We start from the raw sequence: 20,666 nt of genomic DNA, 5'->3' as shown, positions 1-20,666 counted from the left end.
GAGTTCTAGGCATGTTGTAGCACAAGATAATTAGTGTGCGGACCATTTTCATTTATATATTGCTCTGTGGACACAAATGAGTTAGCATAAATCAGTTAAATGATGAAAAATTAGGTGTCTATTTACTTGTGACCATCAGTGTATATCCTCAAGCCACAAATGTATCCGTAACAGCAATAAACTGCATCTATTGGAATTCATGAACCAGATATGTAGGTGTTAAACATGTCGCCCTTGATGCCAAGACTCACATCTGCAGCAACACTTGCTACATTACGTTAAGTAAATTATTCCGTTTATTTATCTCATAATCAACGCAAAAGCTACGTTTAGAAAACAGCATCAAAAAATATTTTTCTCGTGCCATTTTCTGTGTTTTAATATATCTTAACTATTAGTTAATTAAACACAGTAAGTAACAATTACTGAGCTGTGACAGTTATATCTCATATTAAAAGCAATCTAATATTGTTGTGTGTCAAGTTTACAAAGAAGTGCAGACTCTAGATTCGAGAGTTTAAAATATGCAAACAAAAACAAAAAACAATAGCATGAAACTACGGCTTTGTTTGTATTTTATATTAGGTGCATCTGACAAGGAATTAGTTCAAATCTCAGAATGTCTAAATGACAAATTCAAATTACTGATATATAATGGTTCTGATAGATAAAACTTCATCAACATTCTGAGCCAGTTATGCGCAAGTATGATGAAGGTATAGCATTTGTCTGAGATTGGAGCAATGCATTAGACAGATGTATCAAATATGCATTCTTCTGGAAGAATAATCGATTCAACTAAAAAAAAATGTCATTACATCGGGAAAAACAAGAATCCAGGGTGAATTAATATACCTGGACATGATATGAGTTATGAAATCATAAGTTGTGTGCATCTTTGCTGAATGGTCTTACATTTATTGTCCTGTCATCTTGTCAGATTTCATATCGCAGTAACATCTGAACTATGTTTTGAATAATCATTTCTTGAAGGAAAATTAGATATGAAAACTGTCACACAATTACCGAATATGCGACATCCATTTTATGATTTATTAAATAAATGCAATATTGATGGGCCTAAGGTGGCCCAAAGCTAGCGTACCGGACTGTGGAGATGAGGTTCCGCGGTTCGCGTCCCGCTGTTACCAAAAACATCGCACTCCGCACTTTGGGGAAGTGGGAGCATTATAAGTGTAACGGTTAAATCCCACTATTCGGTCTGAAAATGGTAGCCCAAGAATAAGTGCTAAGTAGTGTTACTAACTGCCTTCCCTCTAGTTTGTCACTTCCAAATTAGGAACGGCTAGCTCAGACATTCTTCGTATAGCTTTGTCACAAACAAATATATAAATATGGTATATTGTATCTTTCGCTATAGGGGCGAATCGTTCTGTTTGAATAAACTTATTATTTTAAAACTTTAGATTGCCAACCCCACGCTGGCTGCCCATCGAGTAGCTTTACACACACAAACAAATAATCACCGCCTATCGGTCAGTATGAATAATAAATGTGTTGTTTATGCAAAATACCTTTATATAAGCCACTGCTATACTTATAGACAATTTTTACAAGTCAGTAGCACGTCCTCAGTGAGTCAGCAGATTTGATAGACATTCTGTTTACAACTTAAAGTAGGAAAATATGACGAGACACAATGAAAACACAAGAAAGAACGCGTGCAAACGGATCAGCAGATATAAGTTTCATCGCTCTTTAGAACGACATATAACATTTTGAAACCTAGCGATTTACAAGTTGTCGGGAACTCAGAAGAATATGGACTTTTATTCATGATAATACTAATTAACAGTAACAAATGTACTTAAATGTATACAAGTGTACTCGTGTATAGTAAAAGTCGCTGCAAGTAATTCAAAAGATAAGATTTCCCGAATGAAACTGTAAATGAATTTAGAATACATATGTATATATAATTCAAACTGCTTCTAAGTGCGTATTGAGAGCTTGTTTCCAAAACATCTTACTTTACTCGTACGAGTTGACAGAACGCTTTAGAATGCAGGAAGTCATGCTCTGCAGAACTAAAGAATCCTATCTGAGTGTCTAATCGTTAACCAGGAGTGACGTGTAATATTTTCAACATGTTGGTTTGCCAATTAAGCCGCAGATTACTTTGACAACATGACTGGATTGTAATAAAGTTAGTTGCATTACAGAGGGCATTAACTGCATTAATATCAGGTCTACGATCAAACTTCTCTGATCTGTCATTACCGCATGTTCCCAGCTTCAATCCCACACCGTTAATAGTATCGATTTTTCGTTAGCTGTTCCAATAATGCCAGCTAAGCTCTGATGAATAGCTCTGCTAGCTTCGTAAATAAATCCTGTAAATGATCATATCTATACCCTTTTAAAAAATGTACTTTTCTTTTTATCCAAAGAAATAAGCAGTGTTAGAATAATGAAATCTTTCTCAGGAAAATGTCTAAAAACTTGCATTTTGTATTGTTTTTAAAGTGTCTTTGTTTGTTTAGTTTTGAATTTCGCGCAAAGCTACACGAGGGTTATCTGCGCTAGCCGTCCCTAATTTAGCAGTGTAAGACTAGAGGGAAAGCAGCTAGTCATCACCACCCACCGCCAACTATTGGGCTACTCTTTTGCCAACGAACAGTGGGATTGACCGCTACATTATAACGCCCCCACGGCTGAAAGGTCGAGCAAGTTTGGTGTGACGGGGATTCAAACCCACAGATTGCGAATCGAGCGCCCTAACCACCTGGCCATGCCAGGCCAAGTGTCTTTGAAGACAAAATATCCATATAGCCACTTGGTAAGATGGTTAGTGAGAGGGTACTCGTACTTCTACACCAGACTTGCCCAGTCAGAAGAAAAAGGAAGGATCTCATGAAGGATCTCTTATTTTCTGACAGTTGCCTGATAGATGACTCTTGTTACTAATTGCCTACTTCTTTTGATCTATATTCTACAGGTACTAAAAAATAACTGACTTTAATTGCTTTACTAAAATCTTTACGAGTAACACTACGATCGTTTTCAGTGGATTTTCTTTTTTAAAAAACTGAAAAACGCTATGTGTTCATTTCTTGGTTTACAAATACTGTCTGAGGACAACTATTTATGCAGATAATTGGGCAATGGGTGCTTTCCATCTTGTCTACGATTATAAATAGAGACTGCTAGTTCAGATAGCTGTCCAGTAGCCCAATCTAACACAAGCACTCAAGTACTAAATGAAACAAAATGTATTGCAATCTAATATTCACTCAAGACGAGTAACAGAAGTTTTTTCTATCACCGTAGAAAGTGTCTGATTTTTTGTTTAATACTGTACATTCATAAAAACAAACCTTAACGTCTAAAATGAGACATACCAACATTCGAAACCTTACAGCCTCGCTTTAGGTAAGTAATTGTTGAGGCTAACTTCTAAATGGCTTTTGAACATAATGGACACAGAATCTTGGTTAATTTGCTGATAAAGTACTTATGTCAATTTGTTATGAACCACATCACAACTTAGCACGTGACCAAGTCTCAGTAGTCAATATCCAGGCATTCTTATGACATAAATAATTGTTATTTTCTTATATGCATAATAACTGTATTGATTAATAGTCTGAAATGAAAATATTTCTTCAGAATAGTTTATATTAAGATATTTCGGCATACCATTTATGTTTGAATAGAATTAAATCTAATGAAAGAACAAAACAAAAAATTTTAAAGCCACATATTGCCGAAATTCACCTGATTATATCTAAAGCAATGTTATTTGGGGAATCATTTTCATTGTTAATTTTATTCTATGTTAATGTTAAGTACTTTCTTGAAAAAACTATGTGCACTGAATAAAAATCTATATGATTATATTATCAAAAGCTGAGATTCTGAATTACGTCATCGAAATGCACAAAAGTTCAACGACGATTTGAACTTTACACCGTGCTTGTTGTTATAAACACCCACGAAGTGTCGATGACGTCATTCGTGACAAGTTGTCACTTTAATTTTTATCGATCTTATGAAAAATAGAGAAACATAAAAAATAATAAGTAACTTTTCTTGATTTTTCAAGTTCGATATTTTCGCTAAATCTTTTGGTAACATTCTCATTTACATGAATTCTTAGTTTTTGTTATCCTTTATAATATGCAACGATTTTTCTAATTTAATGAGATTGGTATTTTTCAGTTGTTTATTGTCCCGTTTGATTATTTTTAAAGTAGATTCTAAACTTTATGTGCTCATGTATTATTCTACATTTCCTATTAGATATCATCGCATGGCTTAACCACTTCTAATCTATAGTTTTGATTGTTTCTTTGGGCTGTTTTCCAAAGTCATGCTGTGTGCACACTAAACGAGAGAATTTTACCGTTTGGTGAATACAGTTACAATGTAGGGCGTAGTTAAAAAAATAATATACATATTTGTATTGATCATTTGTTCACTACGCTTAGTCCTACAGTCTAAGTAAGTCATGCATATTATTGTTATTCTCCAACATAGTTAGCCATCTCACGTTCTTGCATTTGTTTTCTAGTTCAGTTGTTTAGCTTTCCATAAGCATAATTAATTTCTCTACCGTTTAATATTCTACTTGAACCACTAACTGGGAGCTATAACAACGTTTATTTTTAGTTTATAAAAATGCTGACTTTTGCTTTTAGTTAAAAAACGAGAAAGATACTTTTTATAAGTAACAGTTCAGATATTATTGCAGATTCTGCTGTTAAAAATATGTTTATTCCATAAGCAAAGCTTCAAACGTTTAGTATTTTTATTTTGTACACAAATGATACCTCTACCATTCTGTAAATGTTAACATTAACTTGTCTTTGTGTTACATACAAATGATGTCTTCAACATTCTGTAAAAGTTGGAGTTAACCTGTCTTTATATTATGTACAAATAATATCTCTAACATTCTGTAAAAGTTGGAGTTAACCTGTCTTTATATTATGTACAAATAATATCTCTAACATTCTGTAAAAGTTGGAGTTAACCTGTCTTTATATTATGTACAAATAATATCTCTAACATTCTGCAAATGTTGATATTAATCTGTCTTTATATTATATATAAATGATATCTGTAACATTCTTAAACATTAAAGTTGGCATTAGCCTATCTTTATGTTATATACAAATGATATATGTAACATTCTTTAACATTAAAGTTGGCATTAGCCTATCTTTATATTATATACAAATGATATCTGTAACATTCTTTAACATTAAAGTTGGCATTAGCCTATCTTTATATTATATACAAATGAAGTATCCAACATTCTGTAAATATTCACTAAAGTTTGTATGTGTACTCACGAGACACCTAACGTTCTGTAAATGTTGACTTTAACCTGTCTTTATGTTATTTACAAATAATGCCTCTAGCATGTCTTTCTGTTGTAAACCTATGTTCCTTACGCTATTAATGTTTTGTTGTTAAACTGTCATTTATGTAATATAAGTGACAATTTTCTTACCATTATACTTCTGCTCTTCCTAAACTGTACCTTTTTTGATAAAGCTACATAGAGGTATACATGACAAATGCATAATCATCATGCAACAGTCGTAATTATATATCTGTACTATCATTTATCCAATTAATATTTTAGCTTCAGTTTGTTAACAATAATGTTAGGATACCCTGATAATTAAATATCAAGTACCAGATGTTTAATGTTAATTCCTACGGAAATCTTTTTAAATTGTCATAGGTGATGTCGTATAGAACAAAACATTATGTGATGTTTCAGAACAGCATCCTTTTGATGGGTTTGTTCCTGACGTTAACAATAATAATACTACCATAAGGAAATAGAAATTAAAACTAAACTCTTGGTTCTAAATCACTCAAGAAGTACCTTAAATATATATATGTTACGCCACTCATTAGGTACAACAATAAATGAACTTTGTTTGATGGGTAATTATTGTTGAAGGATTTTATAGTACAATATACTATGTGCAAGTTCTCTGTTAAAATCTGTTTATATACATGGTTTGATACATAAATTCAATAACAACTAAGCTGAGACAAGATATGCCGTCTTTTATGTCGGGGTAATTGGGAATGTTTTCAATCAACCGTTGGTAATGTGGTTGAATCAAACACGTAATTCTTTTACCGGAATATAATTTTCGATGTTGTGATTTATCTATCTTCAAAAGTAGTAACTTTCTAACTTATAGCACGACACGAAGACAACCTTGAACTCAATAACTACAGTTCTTTTCATTAGATTGTCATTATACCTGATTTCTTTGCACCAATTCTTCGATACAATGTCAATATACGAGAATCTATGGTAATTTTAAGCTCTTGTGCGCTAGATAACGTAAAACAGGGATCTTAAACGTTAGATATGTACATATACAGGGTCAAAACGATTTTCAAAATCACAGCATATATAAGGCCGTGGTCTAACGTCATGTATCAAACTACATGTTCACACTGTCTGGCGTTACGTAGATAGTTGAAGAAAATGGATTGCTTTTGGAAAAAAAAATATGCAACAGCCCTTTTTAGAGGTAAAATTTTTATTCATCCAGATTATAAATTTATGTTAAATTCGGGAATTTATAATTTACTGGACGAAAATATTCCTTATACTTAATCGCATTGGAAAACAAAGGAATATGAACCAACTTTGGGAACTAGAACCATGCAAAGAGAGATTGCAACAAATCGTACCCAGGCAACAGTACGCTAAATAATGAAGAAGGATCTCCATCTGTAAAAGCGACAAGGCAGGTGTACAACAGTTCCTTCCACAACATACAAGTTCAGCCAATGCATACCTCAAGCAACTGGAGAATGAAAGGGATATTCATACTATTTCATACGACAACATAAAGGTCAAGAATTTATATGCGATTAGATAGGTTCACTGGGAAACCATCTTGCTCGTACACTAAATATATTATGGAAAGCCCCAGAGAGAAGGTATGCACTTTAAACATGGCAGCCTTGCAACAGAGCCTTTTGTAATAGAAAAATTACGCTGCAGGGTTATTGTCAAGATGCATGATCGTTAGATAGAGCGTGATCGGACGTGGTGATTTGAACCATAACAACTTGATAAGGTTCCAAAAGGGTTTGATATAACATACTTAATTTGTGTATTGTAATGTTCAATGGAGAAATTAAACTCCTGCTGAATGGTCACGTTTGTCAAGTTCGCGTATTTCCCGCGGATTTGAGCAATTTCTTTTTTACGGTGGCTTTAATATTTGCTAATATTTTGTGCTACAGTAGCTTTCTAACATATCTGCATTGCTTAACGCTGGTTTATCTTTGTTACAAAATCAGGTCATGGTAAAAATCGGGTGAGTGTCGCATCGCGTATAGGAAAGGCTAGAACATAAATCTCTGATTGCTTTCATATAAAATTGCTGTAATTATAATTCAATACGAGCTTGTATTTCTAGTTTTACTGGAAGAGGCATTGCCTCTCAGATCACAAATTGATACAAATTGATTATTAAAATGTGTTTTTCTATCAAAGACACTTTCATATGTGTAAATATTGTCCAAATTAACTTTAAAACGTGGTATTAAACAAAGCTCTGAATTAAAGTTTTAAAAAGTATGGCAAGCAATTAAAAATGAATATATATATATATATATATATCTGTGTGAGTGTTTGTTAATTAGAATGTTTACTTTACATGCTATATAGTACTTATTATATACGAATCTTGTAGATTCGAGACACGTCTAATGGATATTTGGGAACTAATGGCCAATTGACAGTTCATATTGAATGGCTGGAATCTTTGTTTTTGTTTGGCGCCATCTACCATAAATATGACGACCTATGTCGAATTCATGGCCACCAGATGCGGTAAGTGAAATATTATTTTGTTTTATTTTTAAAACAAGTATTAATATATCAAATTCAAAAGTGTAACTTTATAAAAGTGTGTCTGTTATTTGAACTGATATTTAGAAAAATTGGTCTTATTTTAAGGTAAAAAAAAATACATAAATTATTCACTTTCCTGTAATTCTAATGTGGATATTTCACCACGATGCTTAAAGTGGAACGTTGGTAAAATAGAATCAATTAGAAAATTATTCTATGGCGCATAGTGTTCTCAAATATCTTCACAAGCCATAGATAAACTTGGGGCACGTTTGAAATTGGCCTGTTTTACTTTATCTGTCAAGACTTCCGCTATCTATAGCAAGTGGATTCATAACCAGATACTTTGCTTCCAAATAACCACCAGGTGTGTTACGCAACCTTTAACATTTGCCACAATTATTCACACTTAAAATACACACCAGTACCATGAACTATCATTACCAGAAACCACTATACACATTGATTTATATTGAAAGTTATTTGCTACCACTGTGAACTTGATCCATGGATTCTAAACTGCAGTCTTTATAATATCTTAATTTTCTAATGTATACGCTGCTTCTGCGCAATGTGAAATGTTTCATTACACTGTGTTTTAGTAACCATTCCCGCAGATTTCTGTCAGAATTTTAAATAATCGATTTATTATTAACTGGTATTTTTTCATGTAAATATGTATATTTTTTTTAAATAATTACTTTTCGTCTTCTGTAACGCAATATGTACTTCTAAGTTATCGTTTAGAAAGAAATTCCAAAATTAATAGTGTGAAATATAAATAAATAATGTCAGCAAGACCGTTTTGCACAATCGCAGATAAAAAATAAGGATAGACTAAGCGCTTATAAGAAACTAATCCAAGCACCAGAATCTATTTTCTCATTCGAAGTTGGTATTGATCTGTTACTTATAGAAGCTATTTCTTCATATAAGGTTAGTATTGATCTGTTACTTATAGAAGCTATTTCTTCATATAAAGTTAGTATTGATCTGTTACTTATAGAAGCTATTTCTTCATATAAAGTTAGTATTGATCTGTTACTTATAGAAGCTATTTCTTCATATAAAGTTAGTATTGATCTGTTACTTATAGAAGCTATTTCTTCATATAAAGTTAGTATTGATCTGTTACTTATAGAAGCTATTTCTTCATATAAAGTTAGTATTGATCTGTTACTTGAAATAATTGAGATTTATGTCTTCATACAAAGTTAATATTATATTCATTACTTCTAGAAAGGTTTGGGGTTACTTTCTTCAAAAATCAGTATTAATGTGTTATTTCTATAAGGTTCTGGGGTTATTTGCTTCTTATAAAGTTAGTATTGATGTATTACCTGTTTAAGTGTTTGGGATTATTTATTCATTCTAAGTTAACAATGAGGTATTACTTTTTGAAGTATCTTAGGATTATTGTTTTCATACAAAGCTAGTATTAGTATTTTACTTGTTGAAGTGTTTGGGTTATTTACTCATAGAAAATTATTATTGGTGTATTACTTGTTGAAGTTTTGTGGGTTATTTCTTCTTGTTTCTAATATTTGCTACTGTTGCATAGGGGAAGTGAATAGCTTTTGCTACTGAACTTTGTATTCGTAGATGCTCACCAGTTACAAGACGCCGCATTTTGTTTATCATGGCTGCGGGACGACTTGTTACAGGTCTCTTTATGAATAGTCCTGGGTTTCCAAGTTGACCCATATTCTTTTTTTTCAATTCCAATAAGCACAAAGTATATCCCTCTCTTGAAAATTATATATCCCCAATTTGAACAGATTCTAGTTATCTGAATGTATGAGTGTCGGAAAGAGGTTGTATATCCTTTTCAAAAGCGACCAGTTTTCGGGGGCATTATAATACATATGAAACGCTGTAGTTTTAATACAGCTTACTGAACACTCTGTATTGACATCAAGTTTATTTGAGCAGATCACATAATTTTAACTTTATAAGATATTTTTCCTTCGGCAATTTCAACAGTAAATTTAATATGTAAATCTCTCTATTGATATATGTATAGTTTGATATTCCTCTAAACTGTAAAAAAACAAAAAACGGGTGTAAATAGTCAGATCCTTAGAACAAACAAAATTTTGGATCAATAAGTTAAACAGCATTTGAAGTTGGCTGTAATTGGGTTTAGGTAGGCTTAACTAATTACACACAATATCGCATCCCAGTATAAAATAAATATAATAAAGGATAGCTTGTTTTAAAAGCTCTTGGCAATGCATTACTTTAAAATATAATTGTAACTTTTGAAACGGATTAACTGTTATATTCTTAGTGTTCATGTACAGAATGTTTTATACCCAGTGTACCGTGCAGTCTATCACTAAAATGGATCACATTTCTTATTTCAAATCCTAAAGAGGTTTTTGTATCTAATAACACCGACTCTACCTATATATATATATATATCATATTTCAAGCATTATTAAATCTTAGAAGCAGATGTTGAACACTATAGCAAACTAGGTATTTATACATTACTTTGGTAGATCAGTTTTCCTATTCTTGATATTATGAAACGCTACATTAAACCTTACTTCTTTTACTTAAGATCTATAAAAAAAGAATAATTTATAACCTCTCGGGTATTTAATTAAAAGTTTTTTTAAAGTAATTAAGTTAATAGAAGAAATGCACGTGTTCGAACATCATTGAGAATAAAAACTACTTTTCATTTTGTATTTATGTGGAGTAATCATAATAAACGACTTTGAATTTATGAAATAATACTGGTGAATACTGTGTCCCTTTTATTTCACTGGCTCCTTGATTAGAATCATTCTTGAGTTGATAGAGTGTTCAACCTTCTTACTTATAAACATTATAAACATTTGGAATTTCAGCTTCGATACTAAATATATTGTACCTCTTTAGAGGATAACAGTTAAGCATTATATTGGCTAAGAATACACTGGAAAACAAAGTTTTAGAATGTTTTATGACAGAATAAGTGTGAAAAATATGTACTCCATTATTTTACCAAACTTCATGACTGTCGTCTTGAAATGTAATGAAGGGGATGATATAATAAGTATAATAGCTACAAACTAGATGGCTCTCTTTCCACCAATGACACTTGGCTTTCGTTGATTTGTTTGGAATTAAGCACAAAGCTACACAGCGGGCGATGTGTGCTCAGCTCACCACGGGTATCGAAATCCGGTTTCTACCGTTGTAAGTCCGCAGACATACCGCTACGTCACTGAGGGGGGGGGGTGACTTTCGTTGAAGGAATATTCGTGTAGTATATGTAATTAGAATTTGTTTAGGGTTATTCTGGCTTTACAATTCTTACGAACATATAACAAGTTTTAGCTTTGACTTTGTATTACAATATAGTATTTAATAATAGAAACAACAGTAGAATTATGCCCAGTTGTTTTAATAGATATTGAATAAATTCAGTTTAATAGTACTAAAAACTTTTTATAAAACGTAACATTTATATAATTTATGTTACCAATAGCTTTCTTGTTTTTTATTGACATGCTCAAGGGAAAATACATTATACATTATAGAATCTTCTAAACACATCACTAAAAATCACACGGTTGTTTAACGAAATATCTATTTCTTATGTTGTGTTATTTCAAACGCTTATTAAATAAAGGTAATATCACTAGAATCTAACTTCGGATTGTTCTGAAAGTTGAGGGTGATTCTGTCTTTACAATCATGATACTAATTATTCACGTATGGTCAAACATTAAAAAAAAATCCAACAACCCGATCCCATTCAGAATGGAGATCTTCACGCTGAAGGCTAGCAATATGTAAGGTTAAGATAGCAGCCATGATTTAAACTTATGCATTTTCTTCGTTTTACTTTAAGCCTTGAAATATCGTATATAGCAGACTTATGTAATTTCATCCTCACGTCCAACTGTAGCAAGATTTGTGTTCTTAGTTTCGTGGATGGATATATTTTCAAAAGTTTCGAAACTACTGTAGTGTATATCACGATAAATGTTACAAAGCAGTCATTTTCCGGTATATAATAAGATCTATTACGAAACTATTTGTAAAGAAAATCTGCCCTTGAAACTGCCTTGATCTTCGGCTGTTTAACTTCTCGCTTGAGTGACATACGAAGCACGACAATGAGATTTAACTCTCTAAAGCCAATATGGCAGTCGAAATGGAAAGTTTGAGTTCGCTATGAATCTCGGGTTTTCATTTCAAATAGTGCTGTTATATAGTAGCTTCCATATCACAAGCCATCTTTAAATTAGATTTCTGTTTTCAAAAATGTCAAGAAATCTGTGTGCGATATATTTAGTCCTCTGACATTACTCCAAAGCAGCACGATGCATCATGATTCGTCCCCCTATATATGTATACATACTTCTTTAAGTCATATAAATATGTATTTTCTCTATGTAGCTAAGGTTTTTCTCTAGAAATGTAAGCTAGTGAAGAAGTAGATAAAATACAATATTATATGCATGTGAAGGGAACATTACATCGTGAGCAAATGCGATAATTATAGATCACACATCATGTTTGAAATTATAAAAATATTTCCCTATAGACTGTTCCAAGAGTATATATGAATTTCACACATTAAATAATTTATTTTATTTTTTCCGTTTAGTATTTGATGAAAATTAATTAATTTTATTTTGTTTACAATAGGTATGTCTACCGTTAGCTGTTTGTCAACCTAAGCCTAAGTGATAGTTTATAATGGTTTTTATTAGTGTTTCCCATCTTTCAGGAGAGAGATTGGAGCGCTCCAGGCAGAAAATAACAGCTTAGAACGTGAGCTTTTTAGTTATCAGAAATCCATATCGTTTGCCAACGCCCGTGGTCATCCATCTGAAGACTTACCCGACGATTATTATTCCGGTAACGATGGTTACCTTGATCGCAGTCTATCAGAGGGACAAAGTCTGTCTGAAACTGAGTACGCCTGATGTATACACTGATTTCACACAAGAGTTCATGTCTTCTGCACCACAACTTCCCGTTTCCCCCTCCCCCAAGTGCCTACCATTACCAAAAATCGCACGAGACTCAGGAGGTTTCATTTGATGTTCCGGACCGCACGTTCCAGTCAATTTTTATCTCACCTTTGTGTCCACAACAGCAGTATCTGCTGGGAGGAACCTACTGCTAATCATACTGCACAGGGAAGACGTTCAAATTATTAACTTATCTTTCTATGCTAATTCACCTTACTTTTTTCTTTTCGCTATACATTATTATTGCCAAATTTTTTGACGTACAAAAGCAAAGATAGATAGAAAGTCTACAACCATATTTTGAATTTTCCAAAAATCAAACCATTTTCGTGTATAAGCGAGAATAACTTAGCCGAAATAAATCCTGAAATTTCGAACTGTTCTGATGCCTAAAGTTGTATAAAATGTGTTCATACTTTTCAATGATATCTATACTTTATTGAAAGTTCTGTTCCTAGCCAATCTTTAAATAGATTTCTGTCGGAGTTATAAACTTATTAAACTTATTACAAGTGTTATTACGTTTCAGATGTGAACCTGTATTCAAACAATAATATTATTACAGAAATACCCATTCAGCTCACTTGATTTTAAATAACCTTTAAGAAGAAAAAGGCACACCTGATGTTGTGTTCTAAAACTATATATAGTTTTACATTAACTATAAACGCAAGATTAACTATAAACTTAATCCGATAATTGTACGGAAGTTTACAAAAATAGATTACATCGTATAGTTGGATAACAATGAAATATTTATTTGAATTGTTTCTTTATATTTGTATCAAGAAACTTTAGGAATTATTTGAGAATTACGTCTGATCATTTTCCTTGTGCACAAAACTGTATAAATTTATAAGTTTGTTTCAACAAGTGAGATTAAAGGACATAGTATATAGGATATGTGAGAAATAACTGTTTTTACTGATCAAGTAAAAAAATTATGAAAACTAAACTTAGAAATTCATCAAAGAATTAAAACTCAACGGCACAATTCATGACGAGCTGTGTAAATGAGCTAATTTTATCGTTAATCATCCAACTGTATTCAAGCTTTTATGTCAAAATGTAATTATTACTTCATTTTGACTTTATGTGACAAATGATCTTAAACTACTTACATTTTGGTGAATATGTTGGAAATATGGTTTAAAAACCGTATAAGTGTATGGTATGATACCGTTATTAATGTACAATTTCAGGTACACCCTATTCTTATAAATCTGTAATTCGTTGTAAATATGACAACTCTGTTTTCCAATGCTATATTTTTTGCATATCTTACTTAGTATTGGTAGCATTAAATTACTGCTTTTCAAAACAGATGAAGCTGTATTAACTTTTTATATAGTGGAGACCGATAAAAAAAGGTTCAAGTATTTTCATTTTTAGTTACATAGTATATAGTTACATAATCTTATACCAACCAATCCTTGATCCTGAAAATTTTTACTATAAATATCTATGCAACTTGAAGTAATTTATCAGTCAGAATGGAAAATATCTTTCTATCATTTAAGAAAAAATATTAATAATTAATTTCGTTAAGTTTATACTTACGGTTAAATGTATAGGAATGGGAACATTATTTCTAAACTTTACTGATATTTACGTAGCTCTTTTTTGTTTCTATTATTGAACATTAGCACGTTTATGAATCAAAAGCTATCTCTTAATTTTACTTCTGATATTTTGTAGCTTAAAAACAGCGTATATTAACATAAGGATAAAAAAAAGACGAATTATTTTCAGCTGTAGCTATCACCACTGCGTTTTTGAAATATTGCATGTTAAGAAAAATGGCGTGACTCGCAAAATCTAGTAAATATACCTTCACTGGATTTTGTAACAATTGAAGAAATATAGTCCTAGCAACAGCTTATGTTATTTGTACTTCGTTATTGTTATAAATGTATATAACTCTGTTATTTCAATTTAAAATCGATTCAAAAATACAATTGTTTTCGGATGTGCATTAGATTCAAAAAACCCATATCTAAAGATTATTGCTATGTTTCTTTCATTCAGTTAATGTTGTACAAATTTCCATCATAAATATATATATATATACCATTTGTATTATCGTTCACTGTAATGTTAAATTACAGACTTGTCAGCTATTCAGTTTTAGATTTATCTATCTTAGCTTTTGTATGGCTCACATTGCTTAAGCTTTGAAATGTCTCTTGTTTTCCTATTAAGCAGGATCTTGGTATATATATACATATATTTAACAAAGCATTTCCTGCACTCATTCATACACTGACTGTTATTCGCTGACTGGCCTTTCAGCTTCTTTATGACATTACGGTGCGTGTCATAGTTTTGAATTATAATCACATAGTCCGACAGTTTAAATTCCATTAATTGTTAAGCCAGTAGTTATAGTTTGACATCGGAAAAATATCGAGTTAGCGATCGTATGAGAATGAATGCTGTAATACTTCTCGTGCTGTGTTCCATGCTTATTCGATTTTCCCCCAACATTGTTTTCAGGTTGGATTCAATAATCAAATCGTCTTTGATATTCTAATATATTATAACAATATTATATTTTGCCTTATTTTACTATATTTCTTAATGATATTAACTTTCACGCTTTTTGTTTTAAATTTTCTTTATATCTTCTGATTCTAGGAGGCGTTTTACCTTTTGGTGATGAGTTTCTAAAGCGAAGCTAGATTTCGCACGGAAAGGAAACGCGTTAATTTGAAACAAAAATTACCTTCAATCTTTATTATTTCTTACTTTTGCAGAGAGTTTTCATTTTCTTGCATTTTAGTATTTTTAATAATATGTTTTAAAAAATACGACGCTGTCAATAATGTATAAGAATTTTGTGTTTTCTACGTCTTTCTGCCTTTGTTCCAGTTAGCACTAAATGTATAGTGTGTCACAGATGATAAAGGTTGTGTCGTGCATTTTGAATACGACTAAAGTACTATATAACTTAGAAATGATGCCAAAACAAGTGTGCTATGATAGAGTAGATTCAGTTTGAATTTCAATGATATATATAAAAATCGTATCTCTTTATGAATCATGAGATTACTATGAGAAAATTCAAGAAATATCCAACTTCAAGTTCGATGTTTTCTAAGCCCATAGTATCTATTTTTTCTATAACTCTATATTTCTCAGAATCTTTGTAATCAATGTACATTTTGAACTGCATTTAGAGGGCGTTTTGACTAACTTAGTCTTTGTGGTTAACACAATTTATATACATTAAAATTGTTAAAGACAACCACTTCCAAGACAGCATTTTACTTTATTATTTTTGAAAAAATAAAAGTCACGTTCATCAGACTCAGCTTTTATTAATGTTTCTGGAAGAATAAGCAGACTACGTTTCAAATATGATGTAAACGTTCTTTAATCACCAAAATCTCTCAAAGAGTACAGAATGCCAAAATTTTCTGTGTTGTCGAACAGACTGATGGGGTTAGTTAAACCTCACCGTGCAAAAACCTCTTAAACCAAACAATTATGCAAATATGTTATCGAAAGTCGATAAGTTATTCCAGAAATAAGGATAAGTTTAACAAGAAAAATATTAATTTTGTTATTTATTAATGCTTCCCTTTTCTCTAGCAAAACGTTTTACAGGAAACCAAATTTGTTAAAGAAGAAATGTTGTTTCAACTTCTGTAAGATGGACGTAACGAAACCAAATATTTACAACATATTAACTTCTGTAAGATGGACGTAACGAAACCAAATATTTACAACATATTAACTTCTGTAAGATAGACTAACGAAACCAGATATTTACAACATATTAACTTCTGTAAGATAGACTAACGAAACCAAATATTTACAACATATTAACTTCTGTAAGATGGACGTAACGAAACCAAATATTTACAACTATCAAACGAAAATGAGTCGAAATTTCGAATGTTTTAAAACCGAACCTCCTGGTTAGATTATTAGGTAAAAATTATTTTAAAAATTGACTTAAGCCAAGTTAAAAAACAAATACATGTTTAGCGTCCCCGCCCACTCCCCCTTTTTGCAGCCGCCTCCCCTACATTTTTTTGCGATTTTTTCGTTTATGTTTTTCTGTCATACAAAAAACAAAGAAGACTTGTGAATAAAAAATGAAATGAATATAGCAGATTAATTTTGACCATTTTTCTTTATTTATCATGAATTCTGTATCGTTTTGATGAAAAAATGAAACAAAGAAGATTTCTGTTTGACATGGACCCTTTGAAAACAATCAACAATCATGAAAATAAAGGTGCAAACTTTCTTTAAAAGAGGTCATTTAAGAAAATGATCTCCTTCCTCTTTTTTTTTTTTCCGAATACTCCGGACGCTAAACGTGTTTTTTTTCTTTTTACTTGGCTTTACTTGAAAGCATTCAACTAATTGCAAAAATGGGATAGTTACTTTGAAATAATCTCTAACCTAACACATATTCGGAAGGTTAAAACGCTTAAGCTGGAAAAGATAAAACCATTATATATATGATGAAACATACTTTCATCTTTTTTTTTGTCTGTATTAAAAATAATTGTAGTGTAACAGAATGTTCTGTTATTTTTAATATAACACGTGCATATAACAGCTAAAGCTTAAATACTGTCGTTGTATTTATAGTTGGAGATAATTTGTTTTGTGTTCTCTCTTTACTTCCAACTTGTAAGTATATTTCTGTGTTCATACCACTAATTGTACCAGATAGATAAGACGTGACAATTTGTGTCATTAGTTATACCCAGTTATTTACACACTCATGTGCTGATATAGTTTTTAAGCAATATTTCCATGTTCTTGACACACTATAATGATAATCAAAAACACTCCAGGTGAAATTCTAGCGTCTTCTCTATCTTCAGCATGTTCTTTTCAGGATACTGATTAACACAAAACATAAGAAATATCTCGACCAAAGGTGTAAGGAAATACCAAGTACGTTGTTTAAACCAAGTACATGTCACAATCAGGTGATTTATGAAATCGAAAGAAACTGCTTAGAAATAATAATAATAAAGCTGGTAAAATGCAAAAAAAAATAGTAATTACCTTACAATAAATATATACATGTATATTTGTATCTCGAGTCAGGTTTAGTTAGCACAGTCGGGCTCTAAATATATGTGTCTAAAAGAATTAACGGACTGCTCGTGCCGGTCGAAATATTTCAGGTGTACTCTATATAAGAAGTGTTTCCTATTTCTGTTTTATATGCTACTTCAACATGTTTGTTTAAAGCAAAAGAGTTTCAATTGTGTTACATGTACTTTTACAGACTAATATGCACTGACGTTTATTTCAATAAAATGTATTTCTTCTGCAAGATACCACGCTGTTCATTGGCATCTGTGTTCTGTTATTACTCTGTAATATGTACAGTATAGAACTTAGTTTTGTACACCTCATTATGCAAGATTTTACTCAGTAAAAGACACACGCCGGTGAACTTAGTTCTATATGACATACAAAACCAGAACTTCAGTTTGTGTGATTCCATAAAGCACAACTTGATTTTGTGTGGCATACAGAAAGTAAAACATGATTGTGACATACATAAAGCAGAACTTGACTCTATGTGACATACAAAAAGCAGAACTTAATTCTGTGCGACATAAACAAAGCTGAACTTGATTCGGTGGTACGTATACACATTAGTATTTTATCATGTGGAACACTAACACTTTTGTAAGATAAACATCGCTGGAATTCATCCAATGTAACATACAACAGAAAAACTGGTTCACTCTAGCATAAATATCGAAGTATATTCTGTGTAAAATACACATAGAAAAAGTTGGTTCAATACCATATACACGGAAAAACTTCGTACTATACAACAAGCACGTAGAAGAAATTGATTAAGTAAAGATAGTTCTACGTGACATACATATTGTAGAGCTTGGTCAATTGAACACTCGTAAACAAGAAGTTGGTTCTATGTAACACAAATACGAAAAAAAAGATTTGGTTCTGTGCAATGTAAAGATACAAGGACTTTGTTTTGTGTCATATTCCATACAGACCCTTACAACTGGTTTCTACGTGATATACAACCAGTAAGAACTGGTTCTGTGTAGCTTATACACGGCCTTATTTATGTTTCTACTAAGTACCACCATATATACACTACAGTAAAGTGTACAGAGAGCAACTCGGTTATATATACCAAAATTATTGTATGACGTGGCTTTGAGGAACGTATGTATATAAAGCAAGATTTCATTTGTACGTTATATAGACATAAACAACAAGATATATTTTTGTGTAGGACGTTCACGCTGTATAAGTTTGTTTTGTACAAACTTTGTTCGATATAAGTATACACAGCAAACACTATAGGACCCTGTGTAAGAAATGCATTACAGCTTCTAAGACTTTGCTCTATACATATAAGCAACACACATGTAAACAATTGTGGCTTACTTGGTTTACTTCATAAAAAATAAGAGTTTTTTCTGTGGCCGAACAGTTATCCAGTGGTTCTCTCATACAAGCTGAATGATATTTTCGAATTCGTGTTTCAGTTATTTTCTTCTTGCTATACACTTGGCGGTTTAGAGAAGTAATATACGTATGGATGACATGTTTCTCTATCTATCTTCATTTTATTTAAGTGAGATGAAACACAGGAATACAGATATTTTGATTATATCTTCCAAGAACAGTCAACATCGGCTAGAACAGTTACATTAGACTTATGAGTGGAGTGTAGATGTTACACATTGCAAAATGTCTTCTTTATTTTTTTATAGGGATGAATCCAACACACGGTGAAATAGACAGCAGTTCTTCTTAAGAAAATAGTGCCGACTGTAGAAAAAAAATATGTATACAAAAAATGCTTTCAGAGCGTTTCGTCATATTTTCATGACATATTACATCACAGAACTCCATGATTTGTAAAGCACTTCACATTGGTATCAGAATCGCCCATTTCTGGACAAAAGGCAGAAGATTCGTTTAAAACTAACCTCAAGTTCTAAAATAAGCCACTCGTCTGGTTAGTATCTTTATAATGTCATTGTAATAACAACTAAAAACTAATTCAGACTCCCACTGCTAAAAGAAATAGCCAGATAAAACTTATTCTCTCCAAATAATATTAAAACGTTAGGACAGGAGAAATGAATACATTTAGCAATGACTCTTTTAGAAGATGTTACTTTAAAGGCCTTGTGGTTGACAAGTTTTGGAGAGGACATTTTGAAGCTTCAATGAGGTACATATCTACTATAACAATGAGAAATGCGAATTATGCTTCAGAATTGAAATTGTAAATGATTTTCTTGTAATTATGCAAAAATATCAAGCACATTTTCTCTCTATTACAGTTGATTTTTAATATACTCTAGCTATAAAAAGGCACAACCTGTACAATAATATAATACAAGCTGAGGTACTCGTCCTGTGTCCGGGTTATGTTTTTGTTTGTTTGTTTAAAATTAAGCACAAAGCTACACAATGGGCTATCTGTACCCTGCCCACCACGGGTATCGAAACCCGGTTTCTAGCGTTGTAAGTCCGCAGACATACCGCTGTGCCACTGGTGGGCTCCGGGTTATCAACTTAAATATATATTTGGAATGGATGCTATGATAAATAACACAAAAAAATCCTAACTTTCACACAATTTATTTATAACATAACATATTATTACAGTATTCAATATTACCTCACCAAAAGTTTCGTAAAAGGTTTAGGAACTCAATATGTATATGTATTTCAAACATGATATACACTGTGCGATGGTCAGGGTGAAGAGGTAGCGGCAAAATAGCGGCAATTTTGAACATACAGAAATACAAAGTTCTTTCTGGTAGGTAGAAAGAACCAAG

At 31.8% G+C, this 20,666-nt stretch overlaps 1 protein-coding gene across 3 annotated transcripts in view; it reads left to right on the top strand.

Moving 5' to 3' along the window:
* The window catches only part of LOC106474150, a 143,966-nt gene extending 125,808 nt beyond the window's left edge, over positions 1-18,158 (top strand). For all 3 annotated transcript variants that reach the window (XM_013934843.2, XM_022379413.1, XM_022379416.1), the window contains 2 exons: positions 7,707-7,846; positions 12,600-18,158. In XM_013934843.2, the coding sequence (XP_013790297.1) occupies positions 7,707-7,846; positions 12,600-12,798 (339 nt within the window). In that variant the 3' untranslated portion in view covers positions 12,799-18,158. The remainder of the gene's footprint in view (positions 1-7,706; positions 7,847-12,599) is intronic.
* Positions 18,159-20,666: the final 2,508 nt, after the last annotated feature.

The sequence above is a fragment of the Limulus polyphemus genome, unplaced genomic scaffold (assembly GCF_000517525.1).
Source record: "Limulus polyphemus unplaced genomic scaffold, Limulus_polyphemus-2.1.2 Scaffold136, whole genome shotgun sequence".
Classification (NCBI taxonomy): Eukaryota; Metazoa; Arthropoda; class Merostomata; order Xiphosura; family Limulidae; genus Limulus; species Limulus polyphemus.
The sequence above is the reverse complement of the archived record's forward strand: the minus strand, read 5'-3'. Positions and strand labels throughout refer to the sequence as shown.